Here is a 24,327-nt window from a genome sequence, read left to right as displayed (position 1 = left end):
ATAGGCTACAGGCTGGGAATATAAAATGAAGCAGTGCTTACATTCTGTGAAGAGCAAACAAGGATTTAAATGCTATGCTTCATGAAATCCTGACTAACATAACTGATTGAAATCCAAGAACGAAAAGGACTGTTACTGGGATATAAACCAAATCAACAGGACTAGGTACACAGTTCTTTGGGGCCAAATTGTAATACTGTAGTGATACTTTAGGGACAAGGCTTTAATGAAACCAAATATTAGCTACAGGCTTTGAGTAATCCCAGTCATACCTACAGAACTGTCTGTGCCACTATTATAAGGGTCGTCACCTTCACACAACTGTAAGGCTGGAGTGAATGAAAAAAGTTTTCATCAGTTTTTCACCAGGGGATCCTGCAGTTGCCAAAGATCTGGTGTTCTACCAAAGACAAGGTGAGAGAAGCTCTACTGTCAAGGTCTCTCCAACACTAGCAGAAGTATAGTTCATCTACAATCTGAGGAAACACAATAGACCTTGAAGGTTACCTGAGAACATCCCTTGTATTAAAGTATCCTTGCAAGAGATGGGACAGAATAGTGCAGGCCAGAGTGATCTTGGAGCTACTGATTTCAGGATCATTGAAAAGGAAAAGAAGCTTGGGCACCACTTGTACCTGGTAGGCAATTACAACATTCTGACATGCATCTCTGTAAAAAAAGCACAGGGACTATTAAAAGCTTCTACTGGAAATGACCAAATTTGCCGAAGTTTCAGCTAAAAGGATTCTCAGGTTGCACTGATAATTTGTGCTTTTGGCTTCTAATATTGTCTTTATAACATTTCAAACACTGTCAGACAAACTGAACATGTGTCAGTGATGGAGATCTGAAGACTACTCTGTGTGTTCTACTCTTCTCTTCTGCCCTCTCCCCCAGAAACTGCTGCATTCCAACAAGTTCAAAGAAAACATTATAGAATTTTCAAGCAGCAAGTTGGTAGAAAAAAATGCTATTCCTGGAAAACTCAGCAAGGGACATCAGACAGCTCTCCACAGAGCTTTCTGCTACTTAGCCCCCCTACCATGCTTTGTCTCTTTAGATACATTTAACTCCAGTCCAGATGATTACGCATACTGATAAAACGGTTGTGTTTTGATTTTAAACACAACTTCAATTATATATTTTAAAAAATTATTTCATACTGAATTCAAACATTCAATTTTCCCCTCCCCAGCAGATATTTAAACTTTCATTGTACAGCAATAGTTGCACGTGAACCAGGTAACCAGATATCTTTGCCCAGTCTGGCCCCATAGTCATCTCAGGGGCTGATCAAATCACTAGCTCCGGGCTTGAAAGAGCAATACAGGAATGATTCACTCCCAGAATCCACAGATTCCAACTGGGACTAGACCCTTCACAGCCACCTCACAGTTCTAGCTTCAGGTTACAGATGTGCTTGTCCCACAGGTGTCTGATTCAAACACCTCTATATACCTGGAGGACTGCAAGATCTCCACAAGATGGGAAAGAAGAACAAGGTCAAGATTTTCTGGTGCTTTCATCCAAAGCTGAAAGACAAAGGAAAGCAGAGGTTTTACCGCTCTGCTGAACTTAGAGAACAGTACCTGCAGCAGAGAAACAGTTAAATCTAGTTAGGGAGAAAATCATAACATTCAGCATTTCTGTAATGCAACCTGCAGGCACTGGGAAGTCCCTGCTAGCGTAGGGAATTGTAGCTCCAGAGCTAGCCCTGAGGAGCAGGCCCTCTGGGAGTGTTCCTGCAGACCTGGGGAGCCACAGTGTGATAATGCACAACATACAACCCCACCCTAAATATTGGATACAGGTGGTGCTGGGAACTAACCAAACCTCGTATTGTAAAGCCATCTTTAATACAGCCAAACCCACAGAGTAACATGAACAGTTTTACCTCAAAGTTGCAGAGAACATACTGGAATGCACTACAATTCTTGATGACTGAAGACTCGAAGCCCAGCTCAGCTGTGCCCACCAGGGAGAACATTAACTGTAAAATCCTGCTGTTCAGCAGCTGGGTTTTCCTCTTCAATAGATAGCTCAGCAACTGAAAAAAGAAGACTGAATAAGTACCTGCCAAGTATAAATCTTTATTTATAAACTGATATATAACACTTCTCTTTAATTCAAGACCAATACACTGTTTACTCAGCTGTAGTAGTCATGCATGCATACATTTTCCATAAGTATCATGAAGAAAATGAAGATTTCAGTCCAGACACAAAATTTCATGCAGGAAATGAAAGGGTCAATTTTTGAAGTAGCTTGACAACTCCGTGGCATTGAACAGCAGGAAAATATCTGCCATATTATGTTGAATTGAATGTACAAAAAGCAACAGACAAATATAACTATAAATAACCACAGTAGGTGTTCTATGCTGTTCTTCATGGATGTATTCTTAATTGCTTACAAATGGTCTTAATTTAAAAAATATTAATTTTCACCTCTCCAAGTGAAGAACATTTATGAAACATTGCCAGTTTCTCAACTGAGCCTTTGATTATCCAACAATTTCCCAATACTGTGAGAAGAATGTTCAGAAAGCCATTACATTTTGAGCAGGTTGGGAAGAATAGAAATTAATTTGAAAATACATATCAAGACACATTTATTACTTAGCTGTTAAAAAAAACCACTTCACTCCATTGCAATATGGTGATCAGTCACATGAAAAGAACACTATTTAGTAAAAAAATCAAAAGGAACACTCACACAATATAAAGACTGGCATTCACCTACAAAAAAGGATTGGGCAAGCAATATCTAAGTAGGATAAATATATTGCTATAAATTGTGATCAATTTATGAACAATTTGCATGTTGGGAAAATTGAGAGTTTATAATAAATCATTCATGAAACCCTAATGTTAGGAGTCTTGTTTGGAACCTTCTGTATTAAAGAGCCTTCTTTTTTCCTTCAGAGTTTTCTGCTTCACCTACTCAGCATGAAGTAAATTATACTAAACTGAAACTTTATTCTTGAGCCTCAATCCATCCAATATTACATATATAGACTTTACATATAACCAAAATCTTCAATCTGCATAGCTTTCAGGTTTAAAGATTAATCTGGGATAGACCTAATCAGTGAATTCAGACAGCACGCACTTTTATCAGCACAATTCCTCATACACAGTGAAGACTGAGCCGTGGGAATTCATTGTCAACCTTACACTGGGCAGTCTGTAAAGAGGAATCCTAGGCCAAGGGGAGGAAGAAAACCTGCCTGATAAGTGGTCTTTTGTGTAGGGATCAAGTGTGTTGGTAAAAGGTGAAAAGTGGTTCGGTCACAAATCTGCTGCACTGGTTTATTTAGTTTATTAAATCATGTCTGACCAAGAGGCATCTGCCATCTCCTTCCCTTCAGCAGATAAACTGTTACAGAGGTTCCCAGGAATTATAAACACAGCATATAGAGCACTATCCTATATTCCCCTCCTAACTTACAAAGTTCCAACCACAAGTGCCTGTAGCCAAGATATGTTTGGTTCATTCCCATTGATGGATTTGGGGATAAATATCTACAAGGAAAAGATTACAACCAGAATGAATGAACAAAAGAGTGTCTACCTGGTATCCATGGATGTGCCTCATCAGTTTTCCACTCAATGGGCTATTGTTGAGAATGGAGTTCAGGACTTTGACAGCTGCGTACATGGTGTGGTCATCACGGGCCATAGCAATGAGACCCAGGAGAATGGCAGGGCCTCCAATAAAGTTCAGACTAGTAGCTGCTGGAGTGGACTGGAACACTCTTACCCCTAGGAAATTGCAGTGTTACTCTACCAGGAAGTTACATGACCAAATCTATTGTTATTAGCCAGACAAAGGCTTCACTCTTAAAAAAATATTAAGCATTAAGACAAGTACATTTACCATATTGGCCCACAGCAACTGACCCAATAGTCCGCAAGGAACCTGAGAGGTGCCCAGCAATATTCTTAGCTAGGAATATTGGAGTTGAACTGTCCCGAGAATTAATCCCAATCTAAAACAGATAAAAGACATTTTAAGAAAACCTTTGGTAGTATCGGGGACACTAAAAGTAACAAATGCATGCTCTGACACTTTAGCTTATTTTATTACTTTTATACTATGAAAACCATCTTTTTTCACAACAAGTTTATTGTAAGGACAAACATTCACCTATCTACAATATCCCACAACTCCACTACTTTCACGTCAGTAGATCTGGTATTAGCAAGAATGATAGAACAGGATGTGAAAAGTCCTTGTGAAGGCATTAAGAAAACACAGAATGAAACAAGTTATCCCAAAATCTGAAAATTATGACTTCTGTTCCTGTTTCAAAAAAATGCTTTTAACATTGTGCTCACACTGTCCAATCTATTCCTCTCCATATATGAAAATTAACCTATGAGTAGAACAAAGTTAAGGAATGGGAAAAGAAGCTCAAAAAAAGCACTGAAGGTACACAGACAAGACAAAGTCAGAAACTTGGCTCTAGGAAACTGATTAGAAGCAAGAGAAAACTTGTTTAAGACAAGGGGAATTTGTGACCTCTTTGGCAATCAGCCGACCATCCACTTCATTGTAAGAGCTCTTTATATCTTGGACTGTGGTGAGAGATGAGCACACTGCATTGATTCCAAAAGAAATCTTCTCTTCTGCCACCAGAGGTGCAGTATTATGATCACTGTACTGGTCCTCACCTAAAACAAGAGAGACTGTGAATGTCTGAAGGAACTTCGTTTGTTCAATATGCAAGACAGAGAGGCAGGTGAAAAATAACTGGAGGAAACTGGTATTTAGGAAATAATTTTACTTTGTCTTAACTATAATTAGAAAAAAACATTCACCCTTTGCAACACAGTTCACGGCAGCTTGCATCACCAGCAGATGTGCTTGGCTGTGTCCTCTGCTACTTTGCCTTGATTCAATATCCTCTCATAACATCTCATGAAGCTCAGTAAAGTCCAGAATAAACCTCTCCCTCCGTCCACACGATATAAACAAACAAGCTTTCTGGATATAGAAAACATTTCAGAGGTCTTCTGTGTTACTGGGAACTTTATCAGGGATACCAGAAGCAAAGATTTGTGTGGAAAGAGGGCAGAGGCAAAAGTTTAGAGCTGCCAACTCACAACGTTTGGGAAGCTTCTAAAAAGTACCAGGATCAGCAGCTTAATAACTACATGAAATTACCATATGCATTTCTTTAAAGAACTTTCTATTCCTGCTCACACTTGGAAAAACTGTATGTACCTTTATTAAAAAAAAGGTCAAGCTTGTATTTTTGACAATTTCATACACTAGGAAAACAGCTGACTTACAAAACTGTTTACTAATGCTGGTCACACAGCCCCTTTAGGCAAAAAATTAGTTCATACACCACATGAAGATTAACTATAAGTAAATGCCCCAAGACTGTGTCACCGTTTCCCTTCCAGCAGGACTTGGTTTTAGGACTAAGCCTCTGCACAACTGCAGCTGATTAGTGAGAAGCAATGAGGTAGTGGGAAAGACAGGACACAACACTGCCAAAAATTCCCACTGCTGTTTGCAACAAGGTCATCAATCCATTTTAAGGAAAAAAACATAGTATTTGAGGGGATTGTGGTAATTTTTTTTTTAAGTCAGAATTTCCATTTGACCAAGTCCCTTTGAGTGTTTTGATGGAATAGGGAGAGTGCAGGGAGAGAGAGGGAGATCATTTCACAATCATGAGATCATATCTTATATGTTGCTCTGTGATTCCCTGCAGCAGGGCATAACTAGAGTCAGATGGACACAATCTATAATTAGTACTAGTTCTTCCCATCTGGGGAGAACTTTGCAGAAAACAAGCCCCCCAGACTTCATAAAGACTCAATGATTCAAAAAATCATATCCTTTTGACTTCTACAGGTAATGTTTTTATTTCAGAGCTGTACTTTGACACCATTTCTCTTTCAACAACCCCTTCCCATGCTTGACTTGCAGATTTTTGCGTGTAGATAGACAGCATTCTGAAGGAGTACTCTCAGCCAGTCTTTTCACATTGTGCTAGGCTGGAGTGTCACCAAGAAAGATTATTTTGCTCTTTTCAAATGAGAAATGACCATCCCACTTCATCCCAAGCTCTAGCACAGAGGTGAATGTTCAATGTTGAACAAACAGTAATCAATAACTGAAATGTTTTGTCTGTCTGTTTAAGAATTGAAGCTAACAACATACTTTAGTTAAAAAGCCTCTTCATTGAATGGAATGTATCTTACTCCCCTACCCCTCTCTCCTACACTGCAGGCATTTGCAATTAAGCTCCATACTTCTTTTTCTGCCCTTTTTTTTCCCCCCTGTTAGCACTGTTAATGCAGAGTATCTCAGTTAAAGCTTCTGCTTTAATGTTTGTCCAACAGAAATCACAATCTTGCAGCTCAGGATGTTATACCTCTTTACTCTTCATCTCTCTCTGCTGCTTGACTCCTGCCCTTCTTTCCAATTCACAGTATGTTACAAGATCCTTGTGTATCTTACTACAGCCTTGTACAACATTCAGTAATGCAGTTTTCCAGACTTTTAGAATGAGCCCTAGACACAGTTGGAACATTAATAGCAGATTATAAAAATAAAAAGAACACTGCCCTGACAAATAGTGGCACATATGAGAATTATTACATACCTTGAAGTTGTACTGCTTGGAAATTGCTACAATACTGAGGGCCAAGCTTAATAATAACTTCTATGGTTTCCACAGAAATGGCTTCTTCAAACAAGTATGTAGGACCAAGGCGCCAGGTCAAAGAGGACTTCTGTTTCCAAACTCGAGGAGTAGCTATGTACCCATAGACATCAATAAAGGAAGAGGGTTCCATGGAAACACAGCTACCCGGTAAAGGCTGGAGATATTGCATCTGCAACAGAGAAGGAATTCACTAAGGGGATCCAATACATTCAGGGTGCCCTGGGGTCTTGTCCCTGTAAGGTACTGCCTGCCACCTCTTTGCTCATTAAGCTCTCAGTCAGCTGTGCAACAAAATTATATTGGGTCTGGCTGAGCTGGAGCTCATTTTCCCACAGCAGCTCTCACAGTGCTGGGCTGGGAGCTAGAAAGGGGCTGACAGCATACCAGGGTTTGGCTGTTGCTGAGCAAGGCTGGCACAGCATCAGTGCTGTCTCTCCAACATTCCCCCCATCAAGGGGCAGGAGTGGGCAAGATGCTGGGAGGGGACACAACCAGGCCAGCTGACCCAAATTAACAACAGGGATATTCTATATCGTATAACGTCAACTCAGACATAAAAGCTAAGGAAAGGAGGAGGAAGCGGGGGAATTCATGATTTACAATGCTTGCCTCCTATAGCAACTGCTCCATGTGCTGATGCTCTGCTTCCCAGGAAGTGGCTGAATAGCACTCACTGATGGGAAGTAGAGAATAAACCTATTTTTTTCTCTTTGCTTGTGGACATGAAAACTCACTTCTGCTTTAATAAACTGCCTTATCTCAACTTACAAGTCGTTTTCCATCTTATTTTCTCGCCTCTGTCCAGCCAGGAAGGGGAGTGATATAGCTGCTTGGTGGGCACCTGGCATCCAACCAAGGTCAACCCACACAATAATTATCAGCTATTTTTCAGAAATTGGACTTTGAGAAGTACTGTAAACATAAGCATTTTGGAATGTTTAAGGCTAATTTTTGTTCCAAAAACACAGTCAAAAGAATTTCAAGTATTGGCAAAGAAAAACCCTGTCTTGACTCCAGAAATATTTTTCCTCTTCTAAAATTCATAATCCTGACTATGACAACACAGAAAGAAAAGTTACAGATCACACTTTGGACTGGCACAAATAGAGAATAAGCAGTTTTTGAAGAGTGTAGATTGTTCAAGTGCATCAGTAAGCTTCAGTGGAGCTAACATTGTTTAAGAAACAGGGCCATTTATTTTTGGTACCAAAATAATGATTTGGCCTCCTGAACAGAGTCTATTATTTTATTTAACTGTAGAGAGCTCTAACAGGAAGTAGTTGGAATTTTTTGGTAGAGAGAAACTATATTGTACTTTGGGGCTTAGCCCTGTCTTTAACAACTTGCTGTTAGGATGGGAGACTCCTAGCATTTACTGATGTCTGGATACTGAGATTTAGAAGACAGGGCTGGTCAATATTAAGAGGCAGGAGTTGATACTTGAGTGAATAAATATTTGACTTGATGAAACACAGTAACACACACACATACATACCCGCCCCATAGCCACCAACTAAATATAGCCTTTGGTATTGTTAAGGGCCTTTGTCCATTTCTAACTTCTTAGACAATCTTTTCACTGTACATATCAAGATGAAGGCTTGCATTTAGTCAGTGACCCCAACACTGGGACAATCTTTTGTTTACTAAAGGATTTTTTTATTTATATGAGCTGTTTCACTGAATGTTAAACACACTTGCTGAGAATTCTTTAATCAATTGCAATGTTTAGGCCTAGTTTTATTGATGACTTTCAGTCTCATTTGAAGGAAGTCAAATTAAATTAAATTTTCATTCTTGAAATGGATATAGGTCCCAAAAGACATTTATAAGACAGATCATTTTCCCAAGTATGATAAAGAGAATATTTGAATTAAACAGGTTGCATTTACAGGGGAAGCATAAAACACGCAAGTGAGCTTTGCACGTGCTGAGATTGAATTGAAATATGGGAACAAAAAGGAAGAAACCAAGGTTACAAGTTTCAATTAATAATAGGATTCTATCCAAAAACAAAACCAAAATAACACTACACCAATCAGAGACATACTAGAAAGAGCAGGCTGCCTTTTCTATACTGCATTCAAAATGCAAAAATTAGATCTCTGAAATAGTATGAGTTTACTGCAAAACGAGGAGCATGATGATATTAATAATATAAACCAGGGGCTATTCTCATTTATCTCGTAGATTATGAACCCTTCAGGTGCATTTGGATTACTTTTGCCTGATATCTCATGCAACCTGAGAACTGGCTGCTGTGAAACAAAAATCACAAGAAATGGCACATTAGGGGAAATACCAGTACACCAATATTTGCAATGAACTCATGAATTGATATAATCTCAGACACTGTACAACTAACCCAGAGGAACACCTATCTGTTCCTGAATGCTTAGTGTGCTAGTGAGGAAAAAGACCACTGACTGACATTGCTCCCATCTTTGGATTCTTGCAAAGAGCTGGCCAGTCACAGCAGCTTATTTCTCTGTGACCTTTCCACTTTCAAGAGCTTTCTTCAAAAGAAAAAGTGAAGACTCCCTGCATAATTCATCACCTTTGCAGGTTTTAGCCTAAATCCAAGTTATCTTTGGTTTAGGGCTTTCTGGTCACACCTTGATGTGAAGTACTTTTTATAGATGGCGACTTCTGCAAATTTTGGGCTTAAACTGATAGGTCCTCTGAATCACTAGTAAACTCAGAAAATTTTGACCTAAATGTTTAACTGAATTTCAGCAACATAACCCTGAGCTACCTGCAACCTAGGGAACTTCAGCTCTAGAGGAGATAACCACCACATGGTTATCTACATGCTGAAGGGGGAGGGGGAACTAGTTCAAAGCATCAGTATAAGGTGAGAACATACTGCTGAAAAGCAGCACAAATACACCCTCTTTGGTATGGATTTCTGACTCCACTCACACCCAGCACAGTGGCATGTGTTACATGTGTAAATCACCATGCTTTGAGTTTCTCAGATTAATACTGAAAAGTCATGGTAGGTGCATTGGGAGATGAAAATTAGAAGCAATGCAAGGCAAAAGTCAGGCGCAAGATCTATGCAGAGAGCCTTTACCTTTGCAGAGCCAAGCATCTGACCATTTATATAAGCTGACACAATGCAGTTCTTCTTTGCTTCCTTAGCAACTGTCACTGTGAGATGATGCCACTGGCCAGTGACCAGTAGTTTACCACAGCCAAACTGGACTTGCCCTGGAAATGTGGAGGGATTTAGGACCTCACCCTCAGGTTCCATAATATCTGTAACAGCAAAAACAGAGATAAGTCAACAGAAAGTTTCTTACCTTCACCAACCTCTGGAACACAACTTTCAAATGGGACAGAAAGAGCATGACACTCTGTGGGTAGAGTGTGGTTCGATGGTATTATGTCCAATGTCTTTAAAACATTGCCCAAGGTCTAGTATCAGGACCTACAACTTGCACAACTCTCAAGCTCCCTCCAGCATACGTGTCACCCTCCCAAATAATACCTGCTATCTGCCTTGACGCTGCAAAACTACCCTGACCTAGGAAAACCCAACATATTCACTAAGGGGAGAACCCCTCAGTATATTCACAGTTAGCTGACTGTGATGGCCGACTAGCCTGTGGCACAAGGGATAGAGAGAGCTATTGGTAAGACAGTCTCTGGTGCCAGAGACTTATCGGTCATGATGAGGGAAAGAAATCTCTCCCCAGATGCCTTGTTCTGTTACGGTAATCGACCCCAGTTTGGCTCCCCCAGTTGGCTGTCAGCCTCTACCCCTCGTCACTCCCCCAGAGTTTCCCCATTGGTCCCGTTCCCTAGTCCCGCCTTTTCCCTGTCCCGAGATAAAACCCCTGAGTTCGGCATTGCTCTCGCCTTTGCCTCTGTAGCCTTCAACAGTGTAGGCGAAGCAGTAACTGCTCCTCTTGGAATACACACAAAGGCCCTTCCTATCTCTTGGTGACCGACTTTATACTGAAGCTAGCCATGCGTCTGTGTGTGCGTGCATGCATGTGACCCCACAGAGCCGGACAGAAACAGTAACAGCTGACACAGAGAAACTCAGAGCAAATCCATTATTTATAAAAGTCTCTATAATAATTTGTAGCTTTTATGAAAAAAGGTAAGCTGGAATTTTTATCATTATCTAAGACAATCAGAGCACTCATACAATGTCAGCTGTGCTTGAAGAAGTCCCAGCTACTATTCCCACTCCATTTCCAACCTCCTCTGGAATATTCAATCACATTTACATTTGAAATACCTACTCTACTCAATAAGGAAAAGGGGATAAATATCAGCAGGGAACAATATTAACAGATTGGCATAATAGAAAACATTCTGAAAGAGAGGAGAGGAAATGAGTTGTTTCATTAGGAAGCTAGATCACTCCCCAAATTCTCAGTCCTACTCTCCAAACCTGCCTAATGTCACACAGAAGAGACTGGTTCAAGCCCAGTCTCCACAACTGCACACCACAGTATAAGTGGCACTCAAAAATTTTCCATAAAATATTGCAGTAATTCACAATGCCTACAGCAAACTTAAAAATTAAACATGGCCAAGAATTACAATCACAACTGGATGCAAGAGGAAAACTGAAGAGAAATCTCATTAATATCCTGGGTACTTCAAAGAAGAGGAAATTTATTAATGAAAAATTCCAGATAATAAGAGGACACAGCACTGCAGCTTGACTGAAAAGAGCCTTACCAAGTGGCTGGAATTCTACTTCTTCTGTAGAAATGACCAAAGAAAGGTCCTGTGGAAAGAAGCTTACAGAAAAGCATACAAATTCTTGCTCTGTTCTTGACATGTGCCTCACAATGGTAAGGAAGCGGAGTGGGTGGCTGTTGTGCACCAAACCAAACTTGCTAACCAGGAACCAGCAGGAGAGTGTCAGTCCACTTGAGGGAGGGAATGTTCTGATGCCTGTAGACAGGAAACAAAAAGGCATTAAGGAAGGTGTTTTCCTTGGGCAGCCATTAGCAGACTGCTTTGTGTTTCATTTGTAGTCCATACCATGGAAGAACCAACATTAGGTTATGGGGTTTAATTTCTATTCTGTTAGATTTCACTGCTTGTATTCAGTATCACAAAGATTGCACATATGAGTCTGTGCACATGTATAAATGACCTAAATTTGACCGATGAGAAATGACTGCTAGGGCTCCATGCTATGGAGCTCATGAATTAGCAATCTCCAAGCCAGAAACAAGTTCTCAAATTTCACAAAAATTCAGGAAGCAAAAGTACAGCCATTTCCCATTCCACCCAATAGAGCCTTTTGTTGTATAGAAAAATCCCTTTAAGTGACAGTTCCTATTCCTTCCATTGTCTGTTACCCTAAAATCTGGTGGCTCTTACTTGCTAAGTCTGTTTTCTTAGAAGCTTGCTTTAAAATTGTATTGCTAATATTAATTCATCACACTATGAATCTGTAGCCAGTGCTGCATTTTGCTGAGCAGTACAAGTTACACAGTTCAGAGCTGGTCTGGGGCAGAGAGACAGAAACGTTGAAACACACAACTTATTTCTTACAACTGTTGAATGCTTTCATTGGGGCTGAGAAGCTGGTGCTCCCAGCAAGCTGTAGGTGAGTCAAAGTTCTTACCCATGCCAGTCCCTCCTGAGACAGATTGGTCTGCACTGGATCCCATGACAGTGGCCAAGGTAGGGAGGTATAAACACCTACAAAAGCAAGCAAGCACCCATTCATCAGAAACAAAAATCATCCCTGAAGGCCACCAGGGACTTCTGGCATTGCAGAATCATGCCAGCAAGGCAGAGAGTAGGCTGTCAGCAGTAAGACAGCAACAAAATACGTTGGCAGCATTGCTGCAAGGAAAGCAGCCATAGGGTACATAGATTAAGATGAAGAGAGAAGTGAAAAGTTACTGCGTTCAGAGTAAGGGCTTGGAGACCCCAGAGCAGCTAAAATAAAAGCAACAGCAGCCATACCCATAGCCTTCCATGGACATGTCAAACTCCACAAACGATGGAGCTAAAGCCGTGCCGTGTAGCTGGAAGTTTCGAGGTGATGTCATGGAGATGAGACTCATGGCAGTCTGGAGTGCCAGTGCAGATCCTTTAGACAGCCAAGGAGAGGTCCTGATAGGTACAACTGTCTGAGGATCTGTTTTGCTGTCCACCACACGCTCTTCTGAACCTGAAAGATGAACACAGTGCCTAACCAGATCAATGTCTGCAAGTCTTTTTCCAGTCACAGGTATTGCCCATATTCTATTCATCACTGCTCAGAACAGCACTTCATGCTCTTGAAATAACACATCCTCAACAGCTTACAAAAATCCTCAGCAATACAAAAAAATATTGCACTGAAGGCATTTCAAAATGGGAGGCTGGCAGGACAGCCATAGCCATAATTTCAGCTGTATTTTCTTCCCACACATCTTCAGGCAGCTTCAGAACTCACCCTACCAAAAATTGTTCCCAACCCATTGGTTCCATTTTCCTTACACACAGACCATTCAACTCTGCTGTAACACAATAGTTAAAAGAAACACGTGGGAGAGGATTTGAAGAATGACTGCAAAGAACTTAAGACCCAGATATGGATCATACTGTATCAGGTGTCTCAGGCATGAGAATAGTTTAAGCACTAAATACTGCTATACTGTAGCCTCTCATCTATAAAATACATTACAGCAGAGAAAGGGCTGTGAGAAAAGAGACAACTCTTAAATAAAAAATTAAAATAATTTACTGAAAACAGAAAAATTGAAAAATTACAGAAATTAGAAAAATATAAAAATTTGGGATCCTATGGCTCAGTAGATGGTATGCCCCAGGAGCGCAGGGATCTGAGATCTTCTGGCTGGGTCAGCACTGGACCTCAGGTAGAGAAAAAGGACTTGCAGTGCTGGGCTGGCTTTTGGCAGGTCCAAAAGTCAGGAAAAAAGTTATTAAAGGCTCCTTAATAGGAGTAAGGCTTTTAATGCCCAGCACTGATGTCCACCACAGCTAGCCTGCAGAGAACCCCTCCTCCCTCAACTTTTGAGGCCTGTATCATTGTTTTATAGTGCCTTTGCTCCGCCCACAGCCCGCCCCTTTGGTTTAAAGTGATTGGTGCTTTCCCTTTGACAGATCATCTCAGTCCACCAATAGCTCATCGTTGTCAGAGGGGTGGTATCAGTTGAGATAAGGGTGCTAAAATGCCCTCATTAAAATTCGGGTTGCCACGGAGCTTGCCTACAGGGTAAAGGCTATGGGGCTAAAAATAGCTGCTGGCTGTTAGAACTGGGGTTTTGGAGTTAGCCCTTGGACCAAAGTGCAAAGTAAAAACACCTAAAAAAAAATATTAAAATACATCTAACACATCTTAAAACACTTGTAAAAGTATACAGTAAACACAGGAAAGATAACTTATGGTGTACAGGTGGTTTGAAGTTTGAAAAGGGAGCATCAGTTGGGGATTTTTAACTGGGGAATTTTTAACTGGGAATGGTGCAACTCTCTTAATAAACTACTCTGAACAATTGAAAACACTGATAATGGAACTTGATTTTTGTACCTGGGTGATGGGTTAATTTTAACATTCAATTTAAAAAATATTTAACTCAGAATTAATTAATTAAAGCACTTAATATGCAAAGACCAAGCACAATTAGGGATTTCATGTATGACAGGGCTCCTATGGAGAAGAGCCTATATAAGCAAGGCAGACTACTAGGATATCCTCGGGACTACAAAAAGCAATGCTCTTTAGTCCCATCCTTATTCCATTCCTATCTATAAATCACAGGAAAAACATGCTGCAAACCAAGGAGACACTCCACTTCATTTGTAGAATATTATTTTTTTTATAGATCACTTCCATGTCTGATCCAGCAAAGCCTGAGTCTATACTCAGCATCTAACTTGAGCAAAGACATCACAATTTGATCTCTGCTGATCATTAGATCAGCTCTCAGTGTTGTTCAAGTACCACCCAATCTGGGCAATACCCAGTGAAAAACTTCCAGGCATACTCCACCTTCACTGTGACTATCTTGGAACAACCTACTCAACAGCAGTTTCCTGTCATTTCAGAGACATGCCTAACTCAGCCACTGTATCAGCAACAGACTGTTCATTGTGTGCTTACCTGCATTAGCTGACTCACTCCCCTGACACAAAAGGACGTTGGGCTTGTTTGCGCTGGGCCTGGAAGGTAGCAATGGAGAACCTCCCAACCACAGAAATTGCCTAACATGGAAAAAAAAATTAAGAAAGCAACTTAAAAAAAAGAAAACAATGAAGCCAGACACTTTGTAGTCACAGCAACCATGCAAATAGAGCTTAGATCTGGAGAACAACTTTTGTATTTAACAGCAAATTTTAAAGACATCCCAAACAGAACAAAAGAAATGCTTTCCATTGTAGCATCACAAATATTTAGTTTGCTTCACATTTCCTTTCAAGATTTTCCTGTTGAAAAAAAATCAAAGATTTCTTTTCTTCATCAATATTCTTGACTAGCTGTAATTATTCAGAAAGAAAAAAATCTATGGGTTGGGGGTTTTTATTGAGGTTTTTTATAGAAATCCTATTCTGTATTTGAGTGAAAGAAATACAATCTTCCAATGAATATTTAAATTTACCTGCACTCTGATACCTGCTAGGTACTGTAATGTCTAGCACTTGTTAGCATTAATGAAGAAAGTGCAACCTCAAACTAGAAACAGCGACTGAGGAAGAAGACCATACTTTTTATTTCTGCATCTGTCATTGACATGGATCTGAGATACGAAAAAGTCATTTTTACTCTGCAGAAAACAGCTTCTCCATATGAATACCAGGAGAGAATAACCCTGGTTGTTTTGCAATGACTTAATTAGTCCATTAATAAATGGCTTTACAACCCCTGCAGAGATGATGCAGCAGAACACTACAGACTCATACCATCTTCAGGAGTCATTTAAGCATATATCCTGCAATCAGTGAGAAAGGAGGATTAAATGGGACTTGAAACAAAAGGCTGAGTCTTGCTGAATTAGAGCACTATGTGAAGCATTTAATTTTTATATAAACTTTGCAAAAAAATGGCACCACTAAAGCAAATTGGTTCCATTAGATACAATCTGATACCTTAACACATGTGGCTCAATAGCCTGTGATGCGAGCTTCTCAAACACTCTGGTGAGGGGCAGATGCAGGGGATGGCTGTCATTGCAGAAAGCATCTTGACAGGAGGTTATGATGGTGCTCAGCAGGCCAGATTCACACATCACCTGACGACTCTTCTCTGACTTCACCAGGGACTGGATATGATCAACCAGAGCACACTGGATTTCCTGGGAAAGCTGAAATGGACACAGAAGTAAAGTCAGAGGGCTGGAACTAAACTGTATATGGTAACTGATTTATTTTATTTTAATTTGGTTTTCAGTTGTCAAATCCCTGAGTGTAAACATCTGAAGCCCCTAAGGCAAGAGGCTCAAGCAGAACTGCATGGCTATTCTATCAAGCTCTGCACTTAAACAGTGTGCATATACTCATCCAAGCAGCTGCTTGGCCAACCACAACTCAGCTTTCCTGCCTCGACACTATGGTGGTGAAGGAAGAGAGCAATCAGCTGTCATTCACAAACAAGGGATCGCCACCAAGGGCAGGTTATTAGGCATAAGCTCCAAGACCAAACAGGAATTCAGAATATATTTAACATTGAGCCTGTGGAGAGCCATATTGACATGATCTACTCTTCATTCTAAAACCCTGCTCTTAAACAAAACTGTATCAAGCAATGTCATGAAACAATCTTAAACACTTCTCTATATGTTTTCCTGAATTGACGCTTTACTTTATTATTGCTTCTTACTGATCTTAAAGTCTCTCAATTCTCATAAATTATTTTTAGAGCAATTTGTTCCCATTCGGGAATGAATTGTACTCCATTGACCTAACTAGACTTCATGTAAAAGTAACTGGATAATATATTTAAACACAAATCTTACAAAGATTAATTATTCCCTATTTCCAAGAGCTTTCAAGCTTTCTCATATGCTCTTCTAGGAAATAGATATGCAAACTTTTAAACAAGAGGACAACAATGGTGACAGAAATGCAAATGAAGGCAATGGGATTTGATTTTATAACATGAATGAGAAGTAACTAGATTCAGAATAAGCTTATTAAGTGTAAAGAGGAATTGAGCTCTTTTTCATTCAACCAGACAAAGCCAATACAGAACAATTTCAAAGCCCACAAGCAATTTGTTTTCAAAGCATCCCCAATACTTAGAAGATAATACAGCCATTGCAACATACATACTGTTTTTGCAAACTCAATTACCATTTTTCATATCTGAAGGGTGAGTTCTTTGGATAACATTTTCTTCTCTCTGAAGGACTATTTATTGCCAGGGACATAAATTTCACTATGCATCGCATTACATATAAAAATCATCCACCAGACTAAACTACACTATTACAAAGTCTCACAACTTTATAAATATTTTAATTAATATTTTACTCCATTTCTGACTATATGTAGGAAAGTATGTGTAAATACCACTAAACAAAGATTGACATAGGTCTTGACTAAGTGAAGCAACTGGTTTACTCCAAAATAAATCCAATAAAAGCGTAATGGTGTACAAAAAAATTGATTGTTTTCATTAGCCTAGCAGCTCTGTCAATACCAATATTGCCTTGTTTTGAATAAAATGTGCTGTTTTCAGGGATCTTTGTTCCAGTAAAATGAGATTTTAGTGGAAATATTAAAGGTGGCCAGGAAACCATGCTGTGTGTTTCTGTATGCATGGATTGATTTTCCTAACACTTATTACTTGCACCGTGAATCAGGATATTGAAGGTGTAGTTAGAATGTAGCTGAGCTCTGCCTCAGATTAGTCTTAAGGGCAAAATGTCACCTAGCAATTTGCCCAATCTGCTTAAGTAGTACCCAGATTTTTTCTCCTTAGAGCCTATAGTTTCAAAACTTGGTAGCTGAATTTAACTCACTACTATTCATCTTCAAGGTTATATTCAAGATAAGGAAAAATTATGAACTTTTGTCGCTGTGCATTCACTTCAAAAGGACACAATTTCCTTAGATTTAAGAACAATATAGCAATAATTATGTGTGCAAAATACTTGAAAAATGTTACCTTGTTAACATCTACAAGGAAGAACAAGTCATTTAGCCTACATTTAAACCAGGGATAAGGGTCTTTTTAAAAGGTGCAAAAACCTTATTGATGGACAATGTTTTACTTTCACAACAGTGACTATGACAGCAGTTCATCGTACAAGAGGCATGGATGAAAACAAAAAGGAAAAATCCAGCTGTGTAAGCAATAATATCATTTAGCAAAAGTATAGATAATTTACATGATGAATTGCGAGAGGATTTTTTTTTTGTCCGTATTCACAAGAAACCTACCAGGATGATGAGACAGAACTGAGTAATTCTTTTATTCTCTTCTCAAAAGTTCTTTCCTTTCCTTTACTCAGCCTTGTCAGATACAGGCAATCTCAGTATCTGACATTACAAATGGTAAAGATCTGTCATGACACTCTGGAATCTTAAAATTCCAGTCAAGGATGAGATATGTCTGAGAGGTAACTTCTTTCTTTTTAAGGTAGAATCAACTCTGTGAATATCCTGGGCCACATATCTAAAGTGGATGCTAATATGTCTCAATTTACTAGGTGTTTGAAATGTGTCCAATGCTGTCTTTCATCACTAAATAGACAACATATTAATAAAAGGAAAATCGATCTTATATTTGGTCAAACATGGAAACTGGTTTAGTTCCAGTCATAGGCATGAACATGAGCAATATCCTCTAAATACAGTTTACTGACTCAAAACTCTTGGTCAGTTTTAAAGTTTTAAGCAAGTTTTTGTACCCATGACATTCAAATGATTTTTTTATCATACCTAGCAATGGTAGGAATATACATCCACAAATCTATTCTCCTCAGCTTTTAACTTTCATTACAGAAAGTATAAGAAATGGCTGAAGTGCAAAATCACCTGTTTTACTATCTCCTACTGGGTTTTCTATGCTGACAGGCTTAACACTGCTTCAGCTCATCATTTCTTGAGTCTGACAAAGGTCAGTGAGAGGTTGCAAAATTGGCAGGATATTGATATTATTTCTGAGGCTCAGAATCAAAAGTACATTAATTTTACTGAGTTCCATTAATGTTTCTGTAAAAGCAGTGCTTTCTCATTGCCAATTCTGTGAAAGCAAAGGAATCGCACATGACCTGAACTGATTCTAAAGATTTTTCCAGGTTACTCCTGGACACTCAGGCCTAAAGTATCTATCACAGCGCTAAAAGAAGCGGAAAGAGAAGAGTTATTTTCTCTTCTTCTCCATATTTGCTCCTAAAAAATGTATTATTTAATTCAGTCTTAAATTCAGAGCAAGAAACCCCTTAAAACTTTTTAATGAATGTCTGAGATACATCCACAAAGCCATTATTTCATCTCTCATCCAGCTGTCAAACACTGTGGTGCTAGAAAAAAAAAAATAGTACACTGTTTTGAACAGGATATATCTACCCAAAGAGTAATTCCTTCAGTTATTTTCCTTCTACCAAGTAAATCCCCCTCACTAGCCACTGAGGTTAAACCTTTTGCATCACATCTTACCAGAATCCTGTGCTCCAGGTAGAATCTCCTTGCACAAGGATTCATGCAGTGGTTTACGTTATGATTAACAGTATTAAAGTCCAGACTTTTATGTCTCTACCTGGCAGCATCAGTGAGTTTCCCAAGCTCTGAAATATTCTATCCATTCTCTCAATGATTTTTTCAATAGAAATAGTCAGGAAAATTCTATTTTTCCTGTATCCTTTTTGTGGGTTATTTTATGAGAACTCTTTAAGACATTTGTTAACTCCTAGCCAGGGTTTGACTCAGGACCTTGCATAATAGTGGTCCTGTTTTACCTGAGGCAATCATATTCATAACAGCAATACTAAACAAACACTACCAGTAATAATTTCTTACTGACTAAGAAAGGAGTGAGAGAAAAAAAGAAAATATGAGCATAATTAAATACATAACTGAAATTGCTGGAATTTGTGCTCTAGTCCTTCATACTTTTAAGAACACTGCCATCTACTGAGGGTCTGAGAGGCTCTCTCTCTTGCAGAGCTCAACTCTAATTTCTTGATGACACTCTCATCCAATTAACGATTCTACTTGTTTTTCAGAAATTAATTACTGTAATTAACAAAATTTCACTAGCTGATGGCTTGATTCCAATAAACAGAGCTGGAAATTGCCAGCAGCTATTTGCCCCTTTCATAGCTCTGGATGAATAACCTGGTTTTATTTCAGGCCCTCCATATGTACTTGACTGCATTCAAGTATTTTGGACCAAATAGCCAATACAATATAGGAAATATCTTTATTCAGAGTGGGTGTATATATATATATAGAAAGATACAAGAAAAATACATTCTAAGCTGCATTAAAAGTTTATGGAACATTAGGTCCAAAGAGCCAGACTTTTCTGTTTGCTAGGGCTGTTAGCAATACTTTAGACAATTTTCAAGGCACTTCTACATTATGCCTTTGGAATAAGTATTCTGGGACCAAAGTCCATGTACTGCATCAGACAAGTATAGAAATGCTTAGGCAAACTGACAGCCAAGAGTCTTTGTTGTTCTCACATCTGTTGACTCAGTGAAGTTTGTGCTGTTCCTCCTGACAGTGTTTTAGGTAAATTTTAGAACTACCACATTTGCAAAGAGTAAGCAATTCCTGGAAAAGAAGCTACAGAGAAGTAGAAGACACTGTTTAGATGGCATTTCGATATGTTCAGACTCACCTGAGCATGTCCTTCATTGTACAGTTTTGGCAGCAACCTCACCATGACACAGACAGCACCTGGATGTACAATGGTGCAGTCTCTCATTTCCAACCTGCAGTGAAAAGACACATCCTAATTATCATTAAGAACAGCAAAGAGAGTCTAAAAGTGCTCCAGCAGAGCACAGCATTAAATCCTCCTAGCAGCAACCAGGCTCAGCATTGGAAACTAAGCAAATAATACAAATGACCCAGAACAACTGGAAGCCTCCTTCAAGTAACAAAGACAGGACATCACCTGCTCATCCCAGGGACCTGCACATTCAAAGATGTGCAGCAGCCTCTTTAAACAAACTTTGCTTTTGAAGGTATTTTCAGAAGAGAAAATAGACAACCAGAGGAATCACTGATGCATCAGTCCACAACCAGTGTTATCCTTTTATTTTCTAGGAGTTTATAACTTCAGTTATACAGTAACTTCAGTACTTTAAAACATAATAGAACTAAGCAAAGGTGAGACAGTCTTGATAAAATCAGTATGTCACCCTCCCCTTCCAACACCAAAATTTGCCTAAAGTAGTAAACTAAAGTTGAATACCTGCTTTCCCACCAGTTTTCATTTTTGCCACTTACGACCTTTTTATGTTCAGGCACAGGAAGGAACTGAGGAATCAGAGACATCACAGAGAAGATCTGCTTATGCCATGATGCAGGTTAGAGGTCCAATATATCTCAAAGATGAACCCACAGCATAGCAGAAACTCTAGTTTAGGCACTACAGGCTTGTCCTGTTCAGAGTATCATCAGCATTTCTGGGTGCACCTCTGAACTGGAGTTGTGATGTACACTGTCAGAAACATCTGTCTGAAGCAGATCTCACAGCAAAAGCAAGGACAATATTTAATGGCTGTAATTAGACTGACAAAATAAAGCACAATATGTTTTATGGACTTTATAAAACACAAGGTACAAGTATAAGAGTAAGCGTAAAAAAAAAAGTTTTACAAGGGATGTAAAGGAGGATAAAAAGGCTGCAATTAAACATGTTTGTTAGCCACTCCCAAAAAGGCTCATCTGATACAGCAGAACAGGGAGTAATGTGTAGCACACTGCCACACAGTGACAAATAATTCTTACTGCATCCTCAAGAAAGATAATTTCAAATAAATTGCTTGTTTGCAATATTTTCTGTGCAGTAAGCCAAAATCAGGTCTGGTATAAAAAGTTGTTGCAGCAGTGGTTTCAGTGTGGATACATAAACCTCTGCTTGACATGAATGTGGGCACGTTTTTAAATGTCAACGAAAAAAGTACACCAAAAATATGCTCTACTTACATTTCGCTGAGAAAACCCACACCATTTTAAAAGAGAAAAATCCAGGCTCACTAAAATCAATAGGAGCAAAATTATGGCTGGAAACAAACTTGGTGTGCTGGTCAATGCCCAGGTGAACGTAAGCAAGAGTGTGCCCAGGTGGCCAACAAGGCCAATGGCATCCTGGCCTGTATCAGCAATAGTGTGGCCAGCAGGACCAGGGAAGTGATCATCCCCCTGTATTTGGCACTGGTGAGGCCCCATTCTGGGCCCCTCACTACAAGGACATTGGGGTGCTGGAGTGTGTGCAGAGAAGGGCCACAAGGCTCATGAAGGGTTTCTAAGAACATTACACAAGCCTTATCTCCAGCCTTCTCTGTGATTTTCTATGAGTTTCTCATTTTATGGCCTGTCTTAGTACAAAAGCTGTCTTCCTGTACCAACTCCTCCCCTCTGCAAATACCCCATGTCTCATACTCCTGCCCCAGGGCTATCCAGTCAGCCCTGTGATTCCACTCCATCTATCTCACCAGTATCATGCTGTGAATCACAGATCTGCTCTGCACTAGCGCTACTTAAAAATAAGACAGATGAGAGGGTTTGGGGACAAAATGAGATGTCACAAAGAACCTGAAGAGCCATTAGCATAGTTGAGTTGTCTGTGGTAACAGCAGCTGCAGCAGCCACGATGCTTGGGTGGGCACAAAGAAGGGCTTCCCTCCCAAAGAGATCAGCCTCAGTTAACACAGCTTGCAGCAAGCTATGTCTAATCACCAGGAACAAAAGGAAAACCAGAGACCTCATCTGTCACAAAAGGTGTTCCAAACATTACTGCAGGAGCAGGAACACAGAGGGCTGGTTTTGAGATGGGAATGACAGGATCAATTCCCCTGTGTCCCAGAAGCTTGCAGCATCATTGACCACAGGACAGTGGAAGGGGCTACAATATTATCCAGCATTAAAATGTTAACTTTTTTATATATTAGTCACAGGCTCCTGCAGGGTCACCTCCCTTCCCTGCCTCTTTGGGAATGTTAAATATATGTTGCAAGATGGGGCATCACAGGCCACCTACACTGACTGCATTGAAGTTCCTCCTTTCAAGCTGCATAGCTGCTGCCTGAAACCTTTTCAAGGGGAAGTGTGAGTGTGGAGTACAGCTAAGAGGAAGCTGCATCAGGGGAACAACAGGCTTGCAGAAACTATGGGATTTTTTATTTTCATAAAATTTACTGCTGGAAAAGGATACAGGCTCTATGGCTTGAAGATTGTCAGCTCTCCAGCACATGTTCCTCTTTTGTGTTTGCATACATTTGTCGTGGACAGTCTCCAACCACCCCTAACTAATCTGGCTTCCTTTTATGCCTTCACATCCCATAACCAAGACAAACAGTCCCAAATCAGACAGTGAGAACTGAAAGGGTCCCAGTTTACAGGATTAATTTCTCCACAAGTGGTATTCAATTACTGTACAGCATCACATCTCAGCAGGCAAAACAACACAAGGACATAGGAAGCCTTGCTCATTTCGGACCTAGTGACTTCAGAAGGACAATCAGAAGACAGAGCCACACTGCTCCCAGCATTGCCCCGACCTACTCTCTCTCCCTTACCATCCCTGGGCGTCCCTTGTATGCATACTTAAGCAACAGACAGTCTACTTCCTGTAACTACCACCATCTATATACTCTTTGCATATGGACCCAAGTTCTCCCAAATCAGGCTAGGAATATCTGCTTGGAAAAGAGCATTCATTCCTCCCAAGCTACCAAGTCCTCTCCCCAGCACTGAGTATCTAACCAGAAACTTCCAGTGTAATTTAAAGAGTGGTGACAGGGAGCAAACGCCTCCATGACTACTTTAAAATCTGCTGCACAAGGAACAAAGAAATCCACCACAAGTTTTTCTACTTTCTTCAAACAAGTTTAAATATAACCAGAAATGCTTATTCAGCCTGCCTCAGTACTCAGGGAAAAAGAGTTCTGCTGACTTCAGTGACTGCTGCTACAAGTGGCAGACGTCATGTCTTGGTCTTTAACTTGGAAGATGACTTTGCAATAATCTACAGTAAGGGTTGAAGAAGTCTCACACTTATCAGTTTAGCCTTTTTAAGCAAAACTTCAACCAGAAACATAAATTTGGTAAAAGGACTGAGAGATTCAAGATAAAGCTACAGACAAGTGAAGGGACAGAAGATCTCATTAGTTACAAAATGCAGGTTATTCAGAACTGATTCACAGCTGACAGCAAAGCTGATTTCTGGTATAGTCTTCCCTTTCTACAAAGGATATATATTTTGATATAAACCTTCATTCAATGAGGCAGGCAGCATGACTGTCCCTTTTCCAATTTTCTCTGTTTCAGCATGAATGTGTCTGCACACATATGCTTGGACACAGATGCATGAGAGAGCATTTAAAATAGCTTAGAGTAATTTTTATTTTTAATGTATTGAGTGACTGGAAGCAGCTTTCCACATAATTGAAAAAGTCAAAATTGATTGGGGCAGGTTCAAGCAGTGAACTTAAAGCACAAGCTTTAAGTCCCAGCAACCTTGTTCTTCG

The 24,327-nt window shown here is 39.8% G+C and overlaps 1 protein-coding gene across 3 annotated transcripts in view; it reads right to left on the bottom strand.

Annotated features, from left to right (window-relative positions):
* Nucleotides 1–24,327, bottom strand: part of WDFY4 (WDFY family member 4) — a 125,490-nt gene that overhangs the window by 77,876 nt on the left and 23,287 nt on the right. For all 3 annotated transcript variants that reach the window (XM_017725986.1, XM_017725984.1, XM_017725985.1), the window contains exons 13-26: nt 20,469–20,562; nt 15,767–15,981; nt 14,784–14,884; nt 12,638–12,845; nt 12,291–12,367; nt 11,390–11,608; nt 9,765–9,949; nt 6,626–6,857; nt 4,525–4,676; nt 3,880–3,991; nt 3,574–3,764; nt 1,895–2,047; nt 1,459–1,532; nt 508–669 (exon numbers count right to left, since the gene is read on the bottom strand). In XM_017725986.1, the coding sequence (XP_017581475.1) occupies nt 508–669; nt 1,459–1,532; nt 1,895–2,047; nt 3,574–3,764; nt 3,880–3,991; nt 4,525–4,676; nt 6,626–6,857; nt 9,765–9,949; nt 11,390–11,608; nt 12,291–12,367; nt 12,638–12,845; nt 14,784–14,884; nt 15,767–15,981; nt 20,469–20,562 (2,175 nt within the window). The remainder of the gene's footprint in view (nt 1–507; nt 670–1,458; nt 1,533–1,894; nt 2,048–3,573; nt 3,765–3,879; nt 3,992–4,524; nt 4,677–6,625; nt 6,858–9,764; nt 9,950–11,389; nt 11,609–12,290; nt 12,368–12,637; nt 12,846–14,783; nt 14,885–15,766; nt 15,982–20,468; nt 20,563–24,327) is intronic.

This window comes from Corvus brachyrhynchos, unplaced genomic scaffold (genome assembly GCF_000691975.1).
Source record: "Corvus brachyrhynchos isolate BGI_N302 unplaced genomic scaffold, ASM69197v1 scaffold61, whole genome shotgun sequence".
Taxonomy (NCBI): Eukaryota; Metazoa; Chordata; class Aves; order Passeriformes; family Corvidae; genus Corvus; species Corvus brachyrhynchos.
Note: the sequence above shows the minus strand (reverse complement) of the source record. Positions and strands in the feature narration are given on the sequence as shown.